Source organism: Schistocerca cancellata, chromosome 10, assembly GCF_023864275.1.
Source record: "Schistocerca cancellata isolate TAMUIC-IGC-003103 chromosome 10, iqSchCanc2.1, whole genome shotgun sequence".
Taxonomy (NCBI): domain Eukaryota; kingdom Metazoa; phylum Arthropoda; class Insecta; order Orthoptera; family Acrididae; genus Schistocerca; species Schistocerca cancellata.
Genome location: NC_064635.1, coordinates 99,424,381 through 99,448,270, shown reverse-complemented (window position 1 = coordinate 99,448,270; position 23,890 = coordinate 99,424,381). Strand labels below are relative to the sequence as shown.

Here is a 23,890-nt window from a genome sequence, read left to right as displayed (position 1 = left end):
TGAATACAATGAATTTGTTTATACCACTCGATTTTGAGATGGTTTAACCAAGATAACTGAGGATGCTTTTTTGAGGTATTCTGCATGTTTGGTGTGTGGTACACTGTACACATTTCTGCATCGTGTAACATGAGGTCATCTTCATCCCCGTGGAACATTACTGCGTCATCGGTGTGTCTTTTATAGTAAAGAGCCAAGTTTTTAACTAACGGATTATTTTGGAAAAAGTTAATTTCAAAGTTATTCAAATGGTTCAAGTGGCTCTGAGCACTATGGGACTTAACTTCTTTGGTCATCAGTCCCCTAGAACTTAGAACTACTTAAACCTAACTAACCTAAGGACATCACACACATCCATGCCCGAGGCAGGATTCGAACCTGCGACCGTAGCGGTTGCGCGGTTCCAGACTGTAGCGCCTAGAACCGCTTGGCCACTCCGGCCGGCTTCAAAGTTATTCGCAGAGATGCCTGCAGTGGTGCCACACAAACCCCCGACCCGTAGATATGTGTTGTCGTGACACACGAAGAGGATGAAATAAAGTGCCAAGTCGAGAAATTCTACAACTTCTGTAATTTCACCTATACTGTCTTTTTTATACTGTAATAAGATATTTTTATCACGATAGTTTGCCTCTCCGGTACATATAAATTCTGAAGACGTAACGGATCCAAGGTCGTGTCGGGAGGCATATGAAGGCCTTTAATTTGGTCAACAATTTCATAGCTGTCCGTAAATACAAAATGTATCGGGCAAAGTACACAGTTTTCTTTAACCATTTTTTGAAGAGATAATTTGGACAGTTGACACTGGCGATGAGGAACGGGTTGGAGTGGTGATAAATACGGCCTCTTAATTCAGTCAGGAAGGAAAACCGGTAACGGCTGGACCAGTAGGGATTTTACATACTTCATTCACTGGTAGAACACTAATTTATTTCACAGTTTCAATCACATAGCAGCAAATTAAGCTTTTAGTTATTTTGTTAGTTAATTGAATGGCCAAGCACTGAGAGTGTCATTTAAAATCCAATGCAAGTTTAAATAATTTACAGAAAATTTTAACCCAAGATGACTTAATATTCTTTACGACAGAACATACTCTATACAGGGTGTTACAAAAAGGTACGGCCAAACTTTCAGGAAACATTCCTCACACACAAAGAAAGAAAATATGTTATGTGGACATGTGTCCGGAAACGCTTACTTTCCATGTTAGAGCTCTTTTTATTACTTCTCTTCAAATAACATTAATCATGGAATGGAAACACACAGCAACAGAACGTACCAGCGTGACTTCAAACACTTTGTTACAGGACGTGTTCAAAATGCCCTCCGTTAGCGAGGATACATGCATCCACTCTCCGTCGCATGGAATCCCTGATGCGCTGATGCAGCCCTAGAGAATGGCGTATCGTATCACAGCCGTCCACAATACGAGCACGAAGAGTCTCTACATGTGGTACCAGGGTTGCGTAGACAAGAGCTTTCAAATGCCCCCATAAATGAAACACAAGAGGGTTGAGGTAAGGAGAGCGTGGAGGCCATGGAATTGGTTCGCCTCTACCAATACATCGGTCACCGAATCTGTTGTTGAGAAGCGTACGAACACTTCGACTGAAATGTGCAGGAGCTCCATCGTTAATGAACCACATGTTGTGTCGTACTTGTAAAGGCACATGTTCTAGCAGCACAGTATCCCGTATGAAATCATGATAACGTGCTCCATTGAGCGTAGGTGGAAGAACATGGGGCCCAATCAAGACATCACCAACAATGCCTGCCAAACGTTCACAGAAAATCTGTGTTGATGACGTGATTGCACAATTGCGTGCGGATTCTCGACAGCCCACACATGTTGATTGTGAAAATTTACAATTTGATCACGTTGGAATGAAGCCTCATCCGTAAAGACAACATTTGCACTGAAATGAGGATTGACACATTGTTGGCTGAACCATTCGCAGAAGTGTACCCGTGGAGGCCAATCAGCTGCTGATAGTGCCTGCACACGCTGTACATGGTACGGAAACAACTGGTTCTCCCGTAGCACTCTCCATACATTGACGTGGTCAACGTTACCTTGTACAGCAGCAACTTCTCTGACGCTGACATTAGGGTCATTGTCAACTGCACGAAGAATTGTCTCGTCCATTGCAGGTGTCCTCGTCGTTCTAGGTCTTCCCCAGTCGCGAGTCATAGGCTGGAATGTTCCGTGCTCCCTAAGACGCCGATCAATTGCTTCGAACGTCTTCCTGTCGGGACACCTTCGTTCTGGAAATCTGTCTCGATACATACGTACCGCGCCACGGCTATTGCCCCGTGCTAATGCATACATCAAATGGGCATCTGCCAACTCCGCATTTGTAAACATGCACTGACTGCAAAACCACGTTCGTGATGAACACTAACCTGTTGATGCTACGTACTGATGTGCTTGATGCTAGTACTGTAGAGCAATGAGTCGCATGTCAACACAAGCACCGGAGTGAACATTACTTTGCCTCAATTGGGCCAACTGGCGGTTAATCGAGGAAGTACAGTATATACTGACGAAACTAAAATGAACTCTAACATGGAAAATAAGCGGTTCCGGACACATGTGCACATAACATCTTTTCTTTATTTGTGTGTGAGGAATGTTTCCTGGAAGTTTGGCCGTACCTTTTTGTAACGCCTTGTATAAGATACAGAATTTAATAAGTGTAATGCCGTAATAAACGCAGAAGTAAATTTATACAACAGTACGAGAACAGATTAGAAGGGCCTTAATTACAGAATGGTGAAAATAAAACATGATTTATACATGATTGATTAAAAAAAAAAACGCTGCAACCACACTTGAAACAATGAAAAACAATTTAGCTCCAGTATCTAGGCATGACAGTTTTAAGCTGAGGAACACACATCAATTGAAGATTAAACACTTTTTTTTTCTATTACACAAGAGTAATTAAGTTACAACAGATTAAGGTATATGTTGGCATCCCAACACAGGTCAAAATTTCCTTAAGGTGAAGGTCACAAGCTAACGGATACAAATCGAGAATTATTCCAAGTATAAACTTCACTTGAACAGCGACAGTAAGCAGTTGGAGGAAACAGCGCGAAAGGCAGTCACCGGCGAGGGCTGCTGAGCATACGCACGCCAGATGACGGGAAGAGCCCGGCTAAGCAAGCCGACGGGGCGTAAGTAAGCGGGGCCCGACCCTGCGTAGCACGCACGAGCAGTGGGGGACAAGAGACTTACTGACGACATCTCCCCGCAGCACAGATAATTTTAATTAGGCGGAATTTCAACACACAGCTGTGCATCAAATAGATACGAGGGTTGTCCAGGAAGTATGTTCAGATCGGTCGCGAAATGGAAACCACAGTGAAAACCAGAAACGGTTTATTTGGAGCAGTTAGGTACACCTTCCTCCTACTTCTCTATATATTCGCTTTTCCAACTTTGAGTTTTGTTGTAGTGTGTTATCAACTTTCCAATATCATCGTCATAGAAAGCAGCCGCCGTCTGTGGAAAAATTTTGTCCTCATAGCCAGCGGTTCTTGTGAGCAGAGATGAGACTCAGGGGGAGCCAATTGCGGACTGTATTGTGGGTGATCAAACACTTCTGGTCGGAAACGTTGCAGGAGCGGCTTCATTGCCCCTGCAGTGTGCGGCCGAGAATTGGCATGACGAAGGAACTGCTCGACAGTTGTGTTATGTGGGCTGCATGACACAGGCGAAATCTCTAACCAGGCCCTCATACTTGGCGGGAGACGCTATTCAATACGCGTCTTTACGTGCTCACTGTTCATTCAAAACTGAAAAGAGCGACGCGACACGATCGACGGGCGTACTAGAGACACTGCCCAACACATCTGTGCAAAGCTTTACCGGATTTTCCCAATGGTTTCCATTTCGCAACAGATCGGAACTTACTTTTTGGACAACCCTCGTAAGTCTCAGGGTAGAATTAATTACTTTGAACTCTAACCCAACACCATAAAAGTTAACTGCTTTTTTATAAGTTAACCAAAAGATTTAACAAACCAACTACCAATATTTTAAAAAAGTTGTTGCAGCAATAAGAAGGTAATATAAAAAAAATTTGTTTGCAGCAAACCATTAGAAAAGCCCCCAGGATACTTGCATGATATTCAAAGCTCATCAGTATTCACATTAGTCCATAGCGGTTCGGAAAGAACAAATGCTTTCTGGAATGGTCTAAAATTTATCCGAGCGACGTACATAGAACAGACACACCGTGTAATATCTTAGACAGCGTAACCTTTTTTATTGCCTTCAAAGAAACCAGAACAACAAAAGCGATTTATAAATTGGAAAATAAAAATAGCAAAACAGACACACATTCTGACATGAAGAATTAATCATCTGTGGTAACTGGTAATAACAGAGATTTCGCTGCGCCTCCAATTGAAAATTACAAGATCAATCAACAACATGGCGAATGGGCCGCTCAGCACTGGCTGCACGTTCTCTTCACCGATGAGTGTCGCATATCCCTTAACCAGACAATCGTCGGAGACGTGTTTGGAGGCAACCCGGCCAGGTTTAAAGCCCTAGACACTGTCCAGCGAGTGCAGCAAGTTGGAGGTCCCCTGCCGTTTCGGGGTGGTATTATGAGGGGCCAATGGACGCCGTTGGTGGTCTTGGAAGTCGCCGTAACGTCTGTACGGTACGTGAATTCCATCCTCCGACCGATGATGCAACCATATCGGCAGCATACTGGCGAGGCATTCGTCTTCATGGACGAGAATTCGCGTCCCCATCGTGCACATCTTGTGAATGACTTCTCTCAGGATAACGACATCGCTCGAGTAGGGTGACCATCATGTTCTCCAGACATGAACCCTATCGACATGCCTGGGATACATTGAAAAAAAGAGCTGTTTATGGACGACGTCACCCACCAACGACTCTGAGCGATCTACGTCGATTCGCCGTTGAGGAGTGGGACAATCTGGACCAACAGTGCCTTGTGGATAGTACGTCACGACGAGTACAGGCATAAATCAGTGAAATAGAACGTCTCACTGGGTATTAGAGGTACCAGTGTGTAGAGCAGTCTGGACCTCCACCTCTGAGCGTCTCGCTGTATGGTGGTACAACATGCAATGTGTGGTTTTCATGACCAATAAAAAGGGCAGAAGTGATGTTTATGTTGATCTCTATTCTAATTTTCTGTGGAAGTTCCGGTACCCTCGGAACCGAGGTGAAGCAAAACTTTTTTTGATGTTTGTGTAATTCTCACCGTCTGATTTCATTCACCGACATTACATCATCCTTGTTATACTTTTACTGATCCCCATTTTTTGTTTATTGTTGTTTTCAGACATTATTCATTTAGCCAGTCTCAAATATTTGATATGTTATAATTTAAGTATGTTAGACTTTAAAAGGTACATCCAATCATATTCATCACACAGAGAACACTCTCTCTCTCTCTCTCTCTCTCTCTCTCTCTCTCTCACACACACACACACACACACAAACACACATATACAGGGTGAGTCACCTGACGTTACCGCTGGATATATTTCGTAAACCACATCAAATACTGACGAACCGATTCCACAGACCGAACGTGAGGAGAGGGGCTAGTGTAATTGTTTAATGCAAACCATACAAAAATGCACGGAAGTATGTTTTTTAACACAAACCTACGTTTTTTTAAATGAAACCACGTTAGTTTTGTTAGCATATCTGAACATATAAACAAATACGTAATCAGTGCCGCTTGTTGCATTGTAAAATGTTAATTACATCCGGAGATATTGTAACCTAAAGTAGACGCTTGAAACCTCCGACGTTCAGTTGCGTGTTGTAACAAACACGGGCCAAGCTCGGCGAGCAGCATCATGTTTACGATGACGACCGTGTTTACGAGTGTGGCTGTAGAGCACTGTTGTGGTTTGGTCTAGCTGTCGCAGAGTCCGCATGTAGCGCTTGCTGCTATTGTTATTCTGCATTCGTCTCCGCACGCAGACCAACTGTAGTACACCGTGTTACCAGACGTCTGTGATAGTGTAGTGTTGTAGGAACTGTGTCCATGGTGTATTCGAACTCTGAAAAGGCGGAGATGATACTTATCTATGGTGAGTGTCGACTAAATGCAGCTGAAGCCTGCAGGGTGTATGCAGAACGGTACCCGGACAGAGAGCATCCAACGTGCCGCACATTGCAAAACATCCACCGCCAACTGTATGCAACAGGTATGGTCGTAGCACGCAAACGGGTCCGTAACCGGCCCGTCACAGGAGAAGCGGGTGCAGTTGGTGTGTTAAGCCGGTATTACACGACGGTCCGCCGCGAACGGTACTGGTCTGTCGCGACAGCCATCTGGCGGTAGAACGGGTGAAACTACGAAAATTAGCAGACACATTATCCGCGCGCCGGAATAGAGAGCAGTTCTAAATTCCCGTCAACCCGCGCATGCGCACTAGGCTGCGAAACTTGCGCATGCGCAGAAGCAGGTACCGCAGTGCTTTCTGCTTGTTGTTTGTTTATGGTTGGATGTGCAGAGGCAAATAACAGTTTTTCGTGTTGGGATTTTTCCACATTTTTTTTGAGTAAGTAGGTTTTCATAAATGCAGTTAAAAATAGTATTTTTTTGCCAGTTGACTTTCTTTTATACTGGCTGTATGTGAACGCTTGTTGTTCTATTTATTGCTTCATATTCTAGAAATGGAATGGAACAAACAGGCTTTAATCATCCTCATTCAGGCGTACAGCAAAGAAAAGTGTATGTACAACCCGCAGGACCCGCTATATCATAATAAGGTACGTCGGCATCGTTTATTTCTGAGTAATATGCATATTATGTAACATAAATATAGTGAGTCTGTAATTCAGAACAGTTGTAACCTACGTAAGAGAAAACAATTTCTTATTAAATACGAACCTTGAGCTCACAGAAATAATTTGAAAGTATGCAGTGTATCATACACTCGTACCTGAGTTGCTCGCGGTAGAACGGACGACTTTACAAGACAGCACACACTTATGTTTTCTTTCCGCGCGCGTATCGTCTGCTGATCGCGAATATCGTCGTCTGCTGCTGCGCATGCGCACTAGATATATCCCGCGTGGACGGTGTAATAGGTCGGACGTGATCCAGTATGTGGTTACAGCTATGCACGCTAGGGGCGCTGGTGCATAGGCGTACGCTTTCGCGCATCGTGTAATACGGGCTTTAGCTGCTGTTGCCATGAACCCACAGGACATTGCGAGAGCCGATGGACTGAGTCAAAGTACAGGGCTATTACAAATGGTTAAGGCGATTTCATAAATTCACTGTAACTCCATTCATTGACATATGGTCACGACACACTACAGATATGTAGAAAAACTCATAAAGTTTAGTTCGGCTGAAGCCGCACTTCAGGTTTCTGCAGTCACAGCGCTCGAGAGCGCAGTGAGACAAAATGGCGACAGGAGCCAAGAAAGCGTATGTCGTGCTTGAAATGCACTCACATCAGTCAGTCATAACAGTGCAACGACACTTCAGGACGAAGTTCAACAAAGATCCACCAACTGCTAACTCCACTCGGCGATGGTGTGCGCAGTTTAAAGCTTCTGGATGCCTCTGTAAGGGGAAATCAACGGGTCGGCCTGCAGTGAGCGAAGAAACGGTTGAACGCGTGCGGGCAAGTTTCATGCGTAGCCCGCGGAAAATTGGCTCTTTCAACAGGATGGTGCTCCACCGCATTTCCATCATGATGTTCGGCATTTATTAAACAGGAGTTTGGAAAACCGATGGATCGGTCGTGGTGGAGATCATGATCAGCAATTCATGTCATGGCCTCCAGGCTCTCCCAACTTAACCCCATGCGATTTCTTTCTGTGGGGTTATGTGAAAGATTCAGTGTTTAAACCTCCTCTACCAAGAAACGTGCCAGAATTGTGAGCTCGCATCAATGATGCTTTCGAACTCATTGATGGGGACAAGCTGCGCCGAGTGTGGGAGGAACTTGATTATCGGCTTGATGTTTGCCGAATCACTAAAGAGGCACATATCGAACATTTGTGAAAGCCTAAAAAAACTTTTTGAGTTTTTGTATGTGTGTGCAAAGCATTGTGAAAATATCTCAAATAATAAAGTTATTGTAGAGCTGTGAAATCGCTTCAATCATTTGTAATAACCCTGTAGTGTCATGCGCATACTGCATCGTCACCGCTTTCACCCGTTTCATGTGTCGCTACATCAGCAATTACATGGTGATGACTTTAATCATCGACTGCAATTCTGTCAATGGGCATTAACAGAGAATGTGTTGCTGTTCTACCTGTTTACCGATGAAGCGGGTTTAACAAACCACAGGGCAGTGAATCTACGGAACATGCATTACTCCTCCGTGGACAATCCTCGCTGGCTCAGACAGGTAGAGCGACAGCGACCGTGGACTGTAAATGTATGGTGCGGAATCATTGGCGACCACCTCATTGGTCCTCACTTCATTGCAGGGGCCCAAACAGCTGCAACATACATCGCGTATCTACAGAACGATCTGCCAACGTTGCTCGAAAATGTCCCACTGGAAACGCGTCGACGTATGTGGTATTAGCATGATGGTGCACCTGCACATTCCGCAATTAACACTAGGCTGACCCTTGACAGGATGCTCGACGGGCGTTTCATAGGACGTGGAGGACGCATAAATTGGCCAGCCCGTTCTCCTGATCTTACACCTCTGGACTTCTTTCTGTGGGGTACGTTAAAAGAGAATGTGTACCGTGATGTGCCTACAACCCGAGAGGATATGAAACAACGTATTGTGGCAGCCTGCGGCGACATTACACCAGATGTACTGTGGCGTGTACAACATTCATTACGCCAGAGCTTGCAATTGTGTGCAGCAAATGATGGCCACCACATTGAACATCTATTGGCCTGACATGTCGGGACACACTCTATTCCACTTTGTAATTCAAAACGGAAACCACGTGTGTACGTGTACCTCACCCCTCATGGTAATGTACATGTGCGTCAGTGAAAAAGACCAATAAAAAGGTGTTAGCATGCGGACGTAATGTGCTGTTCCAGTCTCTTCTGTACCTAAGGTCCATCACCGTTCCCTTTGGATCCTTACGTAATTCGGTGCTCTCCGATACACACGATTGAACAGCGGAGGAGTGGTACTCAAGCGTCAGCTTTAGGTTACAATATCTCCGGATGTAATTAACATTTTACAATGCAACAAACGGCACTGATTACGTACTTGTTTATATGTTCAGATGTGCTAACAAAACTAACGGGGTTCCATTTAAAAAAACGTAGGTTTGTGTTAAAAAACATACTTCCGTGCATTTTTTAATGGTTTGTATTAACCAATTACACTAGCCCCACTCCTCACGATCGGTCTGTGGCATCGATTCCTCAGTATTTGATGTGGTTTACTAAATATATCCAGTGGTAAAGTTGGGTGACTCACCCTGTATATATATATATATATATATATATATATATATATATACTCCTGGAAATTGAAATAAGAACACCGTGAATTCATTGTCCCAGGAAGGGGAAACTGTATTGACACATTCCTGGGGTCAGATACATCACATGATCACACGGACAGAACCACAGGCACATAGACACAGGCAACAGAGCATGCACAATGTCGGCACTAGTACAGTGTATATCCACCTTTCGCAGCAATGCAGGCTGCTATTCTCCCATGGAGACGATCGTAGAGATGCTGGATGTAGTCCTGTGGAACGGCTTGCCATGCCATTTCCACCAGGCGCCTCAGTTGGACCAGCGTTCATGCTGGACGTGCAGACCGCGTGAGACGACGCTTCATCCAGTCCCAAACATGCTCAATGGGGGACAGATCCGGAGATCTTGCTGGCCAGGGTAGTTGACTTACACCTTCTAGAGCACGTTGGGTGGCACGGGATACATGCGGACGTGCATTGTCCTGTTGGAACAGCAAGTTCCCTTGCTGGTCTAGGAATGGTAGAACGATGGATTCGATGACGGTTTGGATGTACCGTGCACTATTCAGTGTCCCCTCGACGATCACCAGTGGTGTACGGCCAGTGTAGGAGATCGCTCCCCACACCATGATGCCGGGTGTTGGCCCTGTGTGCCTCGGTCGTATGCAGTCCTGATTGTGGCGCTCACCTGCACGGCGCCAAACACGCATACGACCATCATTGGCACCAAGGAAGAAGCGACTCTCATCGCTGAAGACGACACGTTTCCATTCGTCCCTCCATTCACGCCTGTCGCGACACCACTGGAGGCGGGCTGCACGATGTTGGGGCGTGAGCGGAAGACGGCCTAACGGTGTGCGGGACCGTAGCCCAGCTTCATGGAGACGGTTGCGAATGGTCCTCGCCGATACCCCAGGAGCAACAGTGTCCCTAATTTGCTGGGAAGTGGCGGTGCGGTCCCCTACGGCACTGCGTAGGATCCTACGGTCTTGGCGTGCATCCGTGCGTCGCTGCGGTCCGGTCCCAAGTCGATGGGCACGTGCACCTTCCGCCGACCACTGGCGACAACATCGATGTACTGTGGAGACCTCACGCCTCACGTGTTGAGCAATTCGGCAGTACGTCCACCCGGCCTCCCGCATGCCCACTATACGCCCTCACTCAAAGTCCGTCAACTGCACATACGGTTCACGTCCACGCTGTCGCGGCATGCTACCAGTGTTAAAGACTGCGATGGAGATCCGTATGCCACGGCTAACTGGCTGACACTGACGGCGGCGGTGCACAAATGCTGCGCAGCTAGCGCCATTCGACGGCCAACAGCGCGGTTCCTGGTGTGTCTGCTGTGCCGTGCGTGTGATCATTGCTTGTGCAGCCCTCTCGCAGTGTCCGGAGCAAGTATGGTGGGTCTGACACACCGGTGTCAATGTGTTCTTTTTTCCATTTCCAGGAGTGTATATATATATATATATATATATACAGGGTGTTTCAAAAATGACCGGTATATTTGAAACGGCAATAAAAACTAAACGAGCAGCGATAGAAATACACCGTTTGTTGCAATATGCTTGGGACAACAATACATTTTCAGGCAGACAAACTTTCGAAATTACATTAGTTACAATTTTCAACAACAGATGGCGCTGCGGTCTGGGAAACTCTATAGTATGATATTTTCCACATATCCACCATGCGTAGCAATAATATGGCGTAGTCTCTGAATGAAATCACCCGAAACCTTTGACAACGTGTCTGGCGGAATGGCTTCACATGCAGATGAGATGTACTGCTTCAGCTGTTCAATTGTTTCTGGATTCTGGCGGTACACCTGGTCTTTCAAGTGTCCCCACAGAAAGAAGTCACAGGGGTTCATGTCTGGCGAATAGGGAGGCCAATCCACGCCGCCTCCTGTATGTTTCGGATAGCCCAAAGGAATCACACGACCATCGAAATATTCATTCAGGAAATTAAAGACGTCGGGCGTGCGATGTGGCCGGGCACCATCTTGCATAAACCACGAGTTGTTCGCAGTGTCGTCTAAGGCAGTTTGTACCGCCACAAATTCACGAAGAATGTCCAGATAGCGTGATGCAGTAATCGTTTTGGATCTGAAAAATGGGCCAATGATTCCTTTGGAAGAAATGGCGGCCCAGACCAGTACTTTTTGAGGATGCAGGGACGATGGGACTGCAACATGGGGCTTTTCGGTTCCCCATATGCGCCAGTTCTGTTTATTGACGAAGCCGTCCAGGTAAAAATAAGCTTCGTCAGTAAACCAAATGCTGCCCACATGCATATCGCCGTCATCAATCCTGTGCACTATATCGTTAGCGAATGTCTCTCGTGCAGCAATGGTAGCGGCGCTGAGGGGTTGCCGCGTTTGAATTTTGTATGGATAGAGGTGTAAACTCTGGCGCATGAGACGATACGTGGACGTTGGCGTCATTTGGACCGCAGCTGCAACACGGCGAATGTAAACCCGAGGCCGCTGTTGGATCACCTGCTGCACTAGCTGCGCGTTGCCCTCTGTGGTTGCCATACGCGGTCGCCCTACCTTTCCAGCACGTTCATCCGTCACGTTCCCAGTCCGTTGAAACTTTTCAAACAGATCCTTTATTGTATCGCTTTTCGGTCCTTTGGTTACATTAAACCTCCGTTGAAAACTTCGTCTTGTTGCAACAACACTGTGTTCTAGGTGGTGGAATTCCAACACCAGAAAAATCCTCTGTTCTAAGGAATAAACCATGTTGTCTACAGCACAATTGCACGTTGTGAACAGCACACGCTTACAGCAGAAAGACGACGTACAGAATGGCGCACCCACAGACTGCGTTGTCTTCTATATCTTTCACATCACTTGCAGCGCCATCTGTTGTTGAAAATTGTAACTACTGTATTTTCGAAAGTTTGTCCGCCTGAAAATGTACTGTTGTCCCAAGCATATTGCAACAAACGGTGAATTTCTATCGCTGCTCGTTTAGTTTTTATTGCCGTTTCAAATATACCGGGCATTTTTGAAACACCCTGTATATATATATATATATATATATATATATATATATATATATATATATATATATATATAAGAAGAAATGCAGATGATAAACGGGTATTCATTGGACAAATATATTATACTAGAACTGAGAACTAACATGTGATTACATTTTCAAGCAATTTGGGTGCATAGATCCTGAGAAATTAGTACCCAGAACAACAACCTCTGGCCGTAATAACGGCCTTGATACGCCTGGACATTGAGTCAGACAGAACTTGGATGCCGTGTAAAGGTACAGCTGCCCATGCAGCTTTAACACGATACCACAGTTCATCAAGAGTAGTGACTGACGTAATGTGACAAGCCAGTTGGTCGGCCAACATTGACCAGACGTTTTCAGTTGGTGAGAGTGTTGTGGCGTAGCAAGACAGCCACGCCACTCGGAAGTAGCCGAAAGGCACGCGTTAAGCTCACGCAGATGGGCGTAAGGTCTGAAACAGGATACGTAATGAATGCTATAAAGAAAAGTACGTAGCTTCTGGAATACTTTAATCCATCATTTGTATACAGCATTCTTGATGATACAAGTGAGACTCTCTCTAGAAATGGTTAATGGCGCCTTGCTAGGTCGTAGCCATGGACTTAGCTGAAGGCTATTCTAACTGTCTCTCGGCAAATGAGAGAAAGGCTTCGTCAGTGTAGTCGCTAGCAAAGTCATCGTACAACTGGGGGCGAGTGCTAGTACGTCTCTCTAGACCTGCCGTGTGGTGGCGCTCGGTCTGCAATTACTGACAGTGGCGACACGCGGGTCCGACATGTACTAATGGACCGCGGCCGATTTAAAGCTACCACCTAGCAAGTGTAGTGTCTGGGGGTGACACCACAGAGAGACCTGCCCGAAAGGCCTGTACAGGACCTGCAACATGCGGTCCTGCATTATCCTGCTGAAATGTAGGGTTTCGCAGGGATCGAATGAGGGATAGATCCACAGCTCGCAACACATCTGAAATGTAACGTCCACTGTTGAAAGTGCCGTCAATGCGAATAAGAGGTGACCGAGACGTGTAACCAACGGCACCCCATACCATCACACCGGCTGACACGCCAATATGGCGCTGACGAATACACGCTTCCAATGTGCGTTCACCGCGTTGTTGCCAAACACGGATGCGACCATCGTGATGCTGTAAACAGAACCTGGATTCATCCGAAAAAATTACGTTTTGCCATTTGTACACCCAGGTTCGTCGCTGAGTACACCATCACAGGCGCACCTGTCTGTGATGCAGCGTCACGGGTAACCGCAGCCATGGTCTCCGAGCTGATAGTCCATGCTGCTGTAAATGTCGTCGAACTGTTCGTGCAGATGGTTGTTGTCTTGCAAACGTCCCCATCTGTAGACTCAGGGATCGAGACGTGGCTGCACGATCCGTTACAGCCATGCGGATAAGATGCCTGTCATCTCGACTGCTAGTGATACGAGGCCTTTGGGATCCAGTACGGCGTTCCGCTTTACCCTCCTGAACCCACCGATTCCATATTCTGCTAACAGTCATCGGATCTCGACCAATGCGAGCAGCAATGTCGCTGTACGATAAACCGCAATCGCGATAGGCTACAATCCGACCTGTATCAAAGTCGGAAACGTGATGGTACGAATTTCTCCTCCTTACACGAGGCATCACAACGTTTCACCAGGCAACGCCGGTCAACTGCTGTTTGTGTATGAGAAACTGGTTGGAAACTTTCCTCATGTCAGCAAGTTTTACGTGTCACCATTGGCGCCAACCTTGTGTGAATGCTCTGAAAATCTAATCATTTGCATATCACAGCATCTCCTTCCTGTCGGTTAAATTTCGCGTCTGTAGCACGTCATCTTCGTGGTGTAGCAATTTTAATGGCCAGTAGCAAGGCTTATACAAAATGTTTACAATGGTTTATCAGAACAATTAAACGATGATGCGTTCATCTGCCAAAAAGTGAAATTTATCTCGATGCAGTGCGATTAGTGACGTCACACTGATACGAAGATGATGTCTGCTGCCCGTGGTGTCGCAGTAACACAGTCGATGTCCTCCTCCGTGTTGCAGTGACATAAGGCCGAATCAACCAACAGGTGTATCGGTGAGAACAGCCCATGGCTCAAGCGGACGTGAAACGTGGCAGCCGGAAACTTTCTGTGCTACACACTATCCATTCCGTTGCTACACACTATCCATTCCGTGAAACCGCTCCTCCAATTATTTTTGCGTCTCTGGCAGAATTGCAATGTCATCAGCAAATCTGCAAGTCACTGTTACTTCTGTCAGAAAATTAATTCGGTTTCCAAGTTTTCTCCTTTGTTTCCTGAACTGCTTGCTCAGTGTTCAAAGTGAATAACATAAAGTGTAGGTCACAACCGTGTCTCACTCCCATCTCAGCCAATGCTTTCCATTAAGGTATTTCGACTCTTACAACTGCAGTGTGGTTTATGTGTTACGAAGTTTGTTTTGAATGTATGTAACAGGTGTGTAGACTTATGTCATCTTGCTCGGATAGGAATGCACAAGTCATATTTTAAGGTCTAAAACAGTAAACCAGTCAAATCTTTTGTGAAGTATTTTAGAGGAATAAAGCTAGACCCACTGAAGATGACACATAGGTGTCGAAACATGTATACATAAATAATAAATGAAAAATGTTTTGTTAAAGGTGTAATTTTAATACCAAATGTAGTCTAATGTGTTAAGTAAAATGTGGACAGCAAATAGGACGAACAAAATGACAACATAAGCGTTTTAAATATGATGCTACACATGACTACTGAAGATCATACATATAGATTGAGAAACAATAGAAGATCTACTGATCTAAATAGTGAGAAAGAGTTTTATGACGCTACTTCCCAAGACGTTATGGATGTGATGTTACATGGTATTATGCTCAAGGTTTTTCAACAAGTTTCACTATATTAAGCGTGCATGCAGTTTTCACACGTGCTTCTCGAAAATAATGAATGGGTGGCCTTAAATTAAAATGTAAGGGGAAACAAAGAGATAGGGCACATACTGAGGTGTGAAGGAACGTTTTAAAATGTGACAGTTTGGTAGTTGGTGCCACTGGGCAAGTGGGGAGGGTAATAATTGTGAAGGGAGACTTAAGGCTTAGCCAGTGACTTGAACTAGTCTATTAATAATGATTTCAGTGTAACATTTTCAAAGGATTATATGGTGTACTGCTCACTTGTCATACTCTGTGTGTTCTTTTTTAGTTTGGTATCTTTCCTCAGTCCTGGTTAAGATCATTGTAAGCAGTTACTTGTATCATATTTAAAATTTGAATGGTCACAAAATATTTTTGGGTCTTATGAATAATTCTGTATTTAGCAACGAATGAAACAGTGACTATATATTTTCATAATAACATTTTATTTTATACAGTAATATAATGTGGGCTGACAATCAGAATCCATGCTCTGCCATCGTCTTCTATTCCTTAGTGTTAGCCACTGGAGCGTCATTCAAGCCCTGGACAATTTAAAGGTTTCGGTTGCTGGAACAATTTGCACATTGTCAATTAGTCGTAATTCACACATTAGAGTTCTCTCAAACAAAAACAATACATAATGAAATTTGGTGTATACATAAAGATTCATTGCCTGATTCTGATGGAGTTAACATATTCATTCAGTCTAATGAGTTAACAGACTAATCTACCCTTCGATTCCGTAACAATGGCAGAAATCTGATAAATATATGAAACACTTTTAATCGTTTCTTAATATTGTTATATATAATACCATGTAAAGACAAGTTGTTGTTTAAAGGTGTTAGCAAATATCTGGAAAAGTTCTTGAGTGATATACATCAAATTTTTACATATTTTAATAAATATTCGGACAGACATAGCTCACACATTTTTAAGTATATGTGGTGTATAAAGTTAAATGCACTACACAAAGGGGAAACGTTTTTATGAAAAATTTCGAAAAGTTCTTGACCGATTTACTTCAAATTTTAACGCAATAGTCTAATAAGTGTTCAGGTAGATACAAGCTAAATATTTTTAAATGTATATGGCATACAAATATATATATGAAATATATACAACTATACCGAAATTCTCGAGACGTTCTTGACCGATTTACTGAAAATTTTGACACGATACTGTAACAATCATTCAGTCGAACATAGACTACATTTTTTGAGACAACAGTGTACAGGCACTCTATTAAAAGCGACTGCAAGAAAGAGAATGTTGTGCAGTGTTCTGCTCTGCTATGAAAACGTGTGGTTTTGTTTGATTTTTAGCAGTTAGTTTTAACTACAAAAACAGGCGTTTCAACCATCAAACAAAATGTTCCTCCCGTACATATATTTTCTCGCTATACATATTTTAAGCAAAAATTGTGCCCACAACAACTTGTTGTTTTGTTTTCCTCCTCACATTCGGTTTTCACAAAGAACAGGAAACTTGTATTGATGTCTTATCGGCATATGATTAGAATACTACTACGGAATCTGAACTTTCAATAACAATAAACAAGACTCAGAGCCTAGGAGAGGTGTTAATAGGAGGTGGACAGAGAGGACAGGGGGAGGAAATGGACATAAATAGGAGGAAGTCGGAAATGTAAAGAGAGAGGGGGAGCGGGAGGTGTACAGAAAGAGGAGAAGAAGGAGAATAGGGCGTGTATCGAATTCTCCTACATCTTTAGCAACTGCGTTACTGGGTTTGTTAGTTATATTACATTTTGTACTTATTTTGTGACCCTTTTTTTTTAAGTGGCTTGGACAATGTAAGCCATGACACACTGTTATGGAATGAAACAGTATGTATTCGACAGAATACTGATTTGAAAAGTTACAAATATCAATACTCATAAAATTAAAGAATTATTAAAACAAAGAAAAATTATGAGAGTAGAGAAATAAACAAGACATTACAAAGGAAAGTTCATATCTACCAGAAGGAACTCCTGTACAGAATAGAAGAAGTTATTCACAAGGAAGTTTTACAGCTTACATCTGAAGGCTTAGGTTGTATTATTAAATTTTTTCAATTTTTTCAGTTGTGTTGGAAGGCTATTGAAACTGATAGCATTCTGAACAGTACTTAAAGAAGTATCTAAATGCAAGTGTTGTCTGAGTGCCTAGAGTTCACTGAATGCATGTTGCAGTTTTACCCAGTTAAGTCAGTACTGTGAACAACAAACCCCATGATGGAATATGTGTACAGAGATGGCAGAGTTATAATTCAGAGGCACCCGAACAATGTGTTACATGAAGTTCGTGAGTTGACGCACTAGACCAATCTGAATACCATTTTTTTTCCCGAAGAATAGTCTTTATGAGTGCACAGAGTTGTTCGAACATTTGATACCACAGAAAATAATAGTATGATAATAAAATTAAGCAAAGGAGCTCGAATGCTTCAGTGTGAGACATAGTGGAGATTGCAGCATTCGGCACCTGCGCAAGGTCTTGAACCTAAGCTCCCAAGTAAATTTTTGATCTATTCACAGTCCTAAGAGATTTAAATGGTAGATTTCACTGACTCTTTGGTCACCTTGGAACAATATCTTTTTCTTTTACAAGAGCTATGTGCCAGAAAATGCGTGCACTGCATTTTGTGGCTGTTAAGACTTGATCGTTTCTTCGAAAGCCATGTGCTCACATTAAACGCTACCGAGAACAGAGCTCTGTGGCAGCCCCCACCTACCCAACTTTACATGACACCAACTGCACCAGGCAGATCCGAATATCCTCCCTGTTTGTTGACACTGACGCTGGAGGACAGCCTTCTGGTCCCTAATGCAGATAAGAAGAGGATGTGTGTGTGTGTGTGTGTGTGTGTGTGTGTGTGTGTGTGTGTGCGTGTGTGTGAGTGTGCGTGCGTGTGTGTATACTGGAATTTTGATCGAAATAAGTCCACTTGATAATGGGAATATCAATAAAATCGACTTATTACAGTTATTTGTCTATTTCAGTTAAATATTCTCAGCAATATAACGTAAGTCTAATATAAACTTAAGCAAATGAAATCTATCTTGGTTATGAAACAAGTGTTCACTAATATTATTTCTTATATAGTACTCACCAACACATCACAAATCTCATTCCAGAGGTTTGTGCGTAATTCTGATTGGTCGTCCTGGCTCTGAAAGCAGATAAACGGGAAGTCAGTTGAAGATGATTACGAACACCGCTAGTGTCGAGCTAATAATCTACATTTAAATATATACGACCGTCAGAAATCAGCAATTTCTAATTTAAAAAAGAATAAATTGAAAGAAAAGGAATGAACAATTTCATAATGTGAAAATATGTGCTGTATATGCTTCACAGAAGTGAAACAGGGTTTTGGCCACGAAAGCATAGTGTCGGGCTAAAATCGAAAGAATGACAAATACTGAAGTAGGGGAAACTTCAAATACGATATTAGATGGTTCAAATGGCTTCAAGCACTATGGGACTTAACATCTGAGGTCATCAGTCCCCTACAACTAAGAACTACTTAAAGCTAACTAACCTAAGGACATCCCAAGGCAGGATTCGAACCTGCGACCGTAGCAGCAGCGCGCGTCCGGACTGAAGCGCCTAGAACCGCTCGTCCACAACGGCCGGCCACAATATTAGAAATGACATTTCACACACGAGTAGAATGAGCTGTGTGGAACAACCTTATTATTGTTGTTGTGGTCTTCAGTCCTGAGACTGGTTTGATGCAGCTCTCCATGCCACTCTATCCTGTGCAAGCTACTTCATCTCCCAGTACGTACTGCAGCCTACATCCTTCTGAATCTGCTCAGTGTATTAATCTCTTGGTCTCCCTCTTCGATTTTACCCTCCACGCTGCCCTCCAATACTAAATTGGTGATCCCTTGATGCCTCAGAAAATGTCCTACCAACCGATCCCTTCTTCTAGTCAAGTTGTGCCACAAACTCCTCTTCTCCCCAATTCTATTCAATACCTCCTCATTAGTTATGTGATCTACCCATATAATCTTCAGCATTCGTCTGTAGCACCACATTTAAAAAGCTTATATTCTTGTACTAACTATTTATCGTCGATGTTTCACTTCCATACATGGCTATACTCCATACAAATACTCTCAGTAACGACTTCCTGACACTTAAATCTATACTCGATGTTAACAGATTCCTCTTCTTCAGAAACGCTTTCCTTGCCATTGCCAGTCTGCATTTTATATCCTCTCTACTTCGACCATCATCAGTTATTTTGCTCCCCAAATAGGAAATCTACGTTACTATTTTAAATATCTCATTCCCTAATATAATTCCCTCAGCATCACCCCAGTTAACTTGACTACATTCCATTATCCTCGTTTTGCTTTTGTTGATGTTCATCTTATATCCTCCTTTCAAGACACTGTCCATTCCGTTCAACTGCTCTTCCATGTCCTTTGCTGTCTCTGACAGAATTACAATGTCATCTGCGAACCTCAAAGTTTTTATTTCTTCTCCATGGATTTTAATACTTACTCCGAATGTTTCTTCTTTTTTCCTTTACTGCTTGTTCAATATACAGATTGAATAACATCGGGGAGAGGTTACAACCCTGTCTCACTCCACTCCCAACCACTGCTTCCCATTCATGTCCCTCGACTCTTATAACTGTCATCTGGTTTCTGTACAAATTGTAAATAGCCTTTCGCTACCTGTATTTTACCCCTGACACCTTCAGAATTTGAGAGTATTCCAGTCAACATTGTAGAAAGCTTTCTCTAAGTCTACAAATGCTAGAAACATAGGTTTGCCTTTTCTTAATCTAGCTTCTAAGATAAGTCGTAGGGTCAGTATTGCCTCACGAGTTCGAATATTTCTACGGAATCCAAACTGATCTTCCCCGAGGTCGGCTTCTACCAGTTTTACCATTGCCTCATGAGTTCGAATATTTCTACGGAATCCAAACTGATCTTCCCCGAGGTCGGCTTCTACCAGTTTTACCATTCGTCTGTAAAGAATTCGCGTTAGTATTTTGCAGCCATGACTTATTAGACTGATAGTTCGGTAATTTTCACATCTATCAACACCTGCTTTCTTTGGGATTGGAATTATTATGTTCTTCTTGAAGTCTGAGGGTGTTTCGCCTGTCTCGTATATCTTGCTCTCTAGATGGCAGAGTTCTGTTATGCCTGGCTCTCCCAAGGCTGTCAATAGTTCTAATGGAATGTTGTCTACTCCCGGGGCCTTGTTTTGACTTAGGTCTTTCAGTGCTCTGCGAATTCTTCACGCTGTATCATATCTCCTATTTCATCTTCATCTACATTCTCTTCCACTTCTATAATATTGTGCTCAAGAACATTGCCCTTGTATAGACCCTCTATATACCCCTTCCACCTTTCTGCTTTCCCTTCTTTACTTAGAACTGGGTTTCCATCTGAACTCTTGATATTCATACAAGTGGTTCTCTTTTCTCCAAAGGTCTCTTTAATTTTCCTGTAGGCAGTATCTATCTTACCCCTAGTGATTTGCGCCTCTACATCCTTACATTTGTCCTCTAGCCATCCCTGCTTAGCCATTTTGCAGTTCCTGTCGATCTCATATTTGAGACGTTTGTATTCCTTTTTGCCTGCTTCATTTACTGCGTTTTTATATTTCTCCTTTCATCAATTAAATTCAATATCTCTTCTGTTATCCAAGGATTGCTATTAGCTGTCGTCTTTTTACCTACTTGATCATCTGCTACCTTCACTATGTCACCTCTTAAAGCTAGTCATTCTTCTTCTACTGTATTTCTTGCCCACATTCGTGTCAATCGTTCCTTAATGCTCTCCCTGAAGCTCTCTACATCTGGTTCTTTCAGTTTATCCAGGTCCAATCTCCTCAAATTCCCACCTTTTTGCAGTTTCTTCAGTTTTAATCTACAGTTCATAACCAATAGTTTGTGGTGAGAGTCGACTTCTGCCCTGGAAATGTCTTACAATTTAAAACCTGGTTCCTAAATCTCTGTCTTACCATTATGTAATCTATCTGAAACCTGTCAGTATCTCCAGGCTTCTTCCATGTATACAACCTTCTTTTATGATTCTTGAACCAAGTGTTGGCTATGATAAAGTTATGCTCTGTGCAAAGTTCTACCAGGTGGCTTCGTTTCTTACCCCCAATCCATATAAACTCACTACATTTACTTCTCTTCCTTTCCCTGCTATCGAATTCCAGTCACCCATGACTATTAAATTTTCGTCTCCCTTCACCGTCCGAATAATTTATTTTATCTCATCGTATATTTCTTCAACTTCTTCGTCATCTGCAGACCTAGTTGGCATATAAACTTGTGCTACTGTAGTAGGTGTGGGCTTCGTGTCTATCTTGGCCACAATAATGCGTTCACTATGCCGTTTGTAGTAGCTTACCCGCACTCCTGTTTTTTTATTCATTAGTAAACCTACTCCTGCATTACCCCAATTTGATTTTGTATTTATAACCCTGTATTCACCTGACCAAAAGTCTTGTTCCTCCTGCCACTGAACTTCGCTAATTCCCACTGTATCTAACTTGAACCTATCCATTTCCCTTTTTAAATTTTCTAACCTACTTGCCCGGTTAAGTGATCTGACATTCCACGCTCCGATCCGTAGAATGCCAGTTTTCTTTCTCCTGATAACGACGTCCTCTTGAGTAGTCCCCGCCCAGAGATCCCAACGGGGTACTATTTTACCTCCGGAATATTTTACCCAAGAGGCGCCATCATTATTTAACCATACAGTAAAGTTACATGCCCTCAGAAAAAATTACGGCTGTAATTTCCCCTTGCTTTCAGCCGTTCGCAGTACCAGCACAGCAAGGCGGTTTTGGTTAGTGTTACAAGGCCAGATCAGTCAACCATCCAGACTGTTGCCCCTGCAACTACTGAAAAGGCTGCTGCCCCTTTTCAGAAACGACACGTTTGTCTGGCCTCTCAACAGACACCCCTCCGTTGTGGTTGCACCTACGGTACGGCTATCTGTATCGAGGAGACACGAAAGCCTCCCCACCAACGGCAAGGTCTGTGGTTCAGGGGGGGTGGCGGGGGGGGGGGGCGGGGGGGGGGGGTACAACCTTACTAAAGTTGTTTAAATTCTGTGTGTGTAATTAAAACAAAATTTGCATTTAGTTTTATTCATGTAAAACACCATCAGCAATCTGCAATGAAACAGATTTGGAACCTGCTGTCACCTATAGCTGCACTCCCACATTAGTAATTTCGTTATGGCGAGTGATGGTGAGCAAGTGAGCAGTTGTACGTGCAGTGACATCAGCTGTCCTCAAGTGCCTCCCTGCTCAGGTGAGCATGGCTTGTCCTGTGCATCCCCCCACCCCCACCCATTCAACTGATCTAACACGTGGCGTGGTAGCACGTACGTCGTCGCTGCCGACCAGTGTATGCAGGGGGTTAGGGGCAGGAATGCACGTCTATGCATTGTGCTATTGAAGTAGCTACGGAGTACACAGCGCTTAGACTATACAACAAATTTAATAATTTTTTAACATGGTTTAGCTTCACTAATCTAAAAAAGATATTCCACTGCCTACTTCACCCTCTTAGGATTAGACTGTTGTATGCTATCACGATATCAAATTTCATCGAACTGGATCAGCAGTTTAGTCGCGAAAACAAAAGACAGAGTTATTTTTGTATTTCGTAATATCACTATGGAACTGGTAAAATTGCGTCAAAATATACAGACAATGTAAAATACAGACACTGACCTACTGTATTTCATGGCAAAGCAAGCAGCCTGTGTGGGAATCACACGATTTGTGTGCGAGCACCAAGGGACGTAGACACCAAGACACATGGAAGTTATTTCGGTCCTGTAGATGTCCTCAGACAGCGTAGGTGGTTAAGGTGACCGCTTGCGTGTAGTGGGAGATCGGGGTTCATGTTTCTGTCTGGTACAAAATTTCACATGTTACTAGAAAATCGTATAGCCATTGTACAATCGTGTTCTCCATTGGCGAATGCATTTCATAGTTTAATATGGCTGCTCCTCCAGAAATACATGCATGTAAGAAGGTATGTTAGATCGAACTTTAAAGACGCTGTAAAATGAAGGGGGTCGACCGAAGCGTCCGATTCCACCTGTCGGCTGTTGTGGTGTGTGACGTCACGACGGCGTGGAATTTAGTTTGTGAGAGTGGCGTGTTTGTAGGTGTCGTTTTGATACGATCGGTGGTGCTCTCTGGTGGTGCGTTAGGTGATGTTTTTGGTTTAGTTTGCGATTGTGGTGTCGTGTGTGAATTTTGGTAAATTGATTCTTTTTATGTCTTTGGTAGGTATGGATATGACTGACAGGGTCAACAGTTTTCGGTTGTCGGCTATGATGGGGGACAGTGCGTTGTCTCTAATAAAATTTCTTCAACTACTCGAATTTTTGGATGAAGTCGTGTTCAGTATGTCGTGAAGAAATGGAGCTTACTTAAAGTTCCTGCGTCTCGGACAAGGAGCGGCGGTATGTGGAGATG

The 23,890-nt window shown here is 43.5% G+C and overlaps 1 protein-coding gene across 1 annotated transcript in view; it reads right to left on the bottom strand.

Annotated features, from left to right (window-relative positions):
* Positions 1-15,828: 15,828 nt before the first annotated feature.
* The window catches only part of LOC126106347 (GILT-like protein 1), a 49,810-nt gene continuing 41,748 nt past the window's right edge, over positions 15,829-23,890 (bottom strand). Inside the window, exons 5-6 of the mRNA XM_049912597.1 lie at positions 18,519-18,578; positions 15,829-15,971 (exon numbers count right to left, since the gene is read on the bottom strand). Coding sequence (XP_049768554.1) covers positions 15,936-15,971; positions 18,519-18,578 — 96 coding nt within the window. The 3' untranslated portion in view covers positions 15,829-15,935. The remainder of the gene's footprint in view (positions 15,972-18,518; positions 18,579-23,890) is intronic.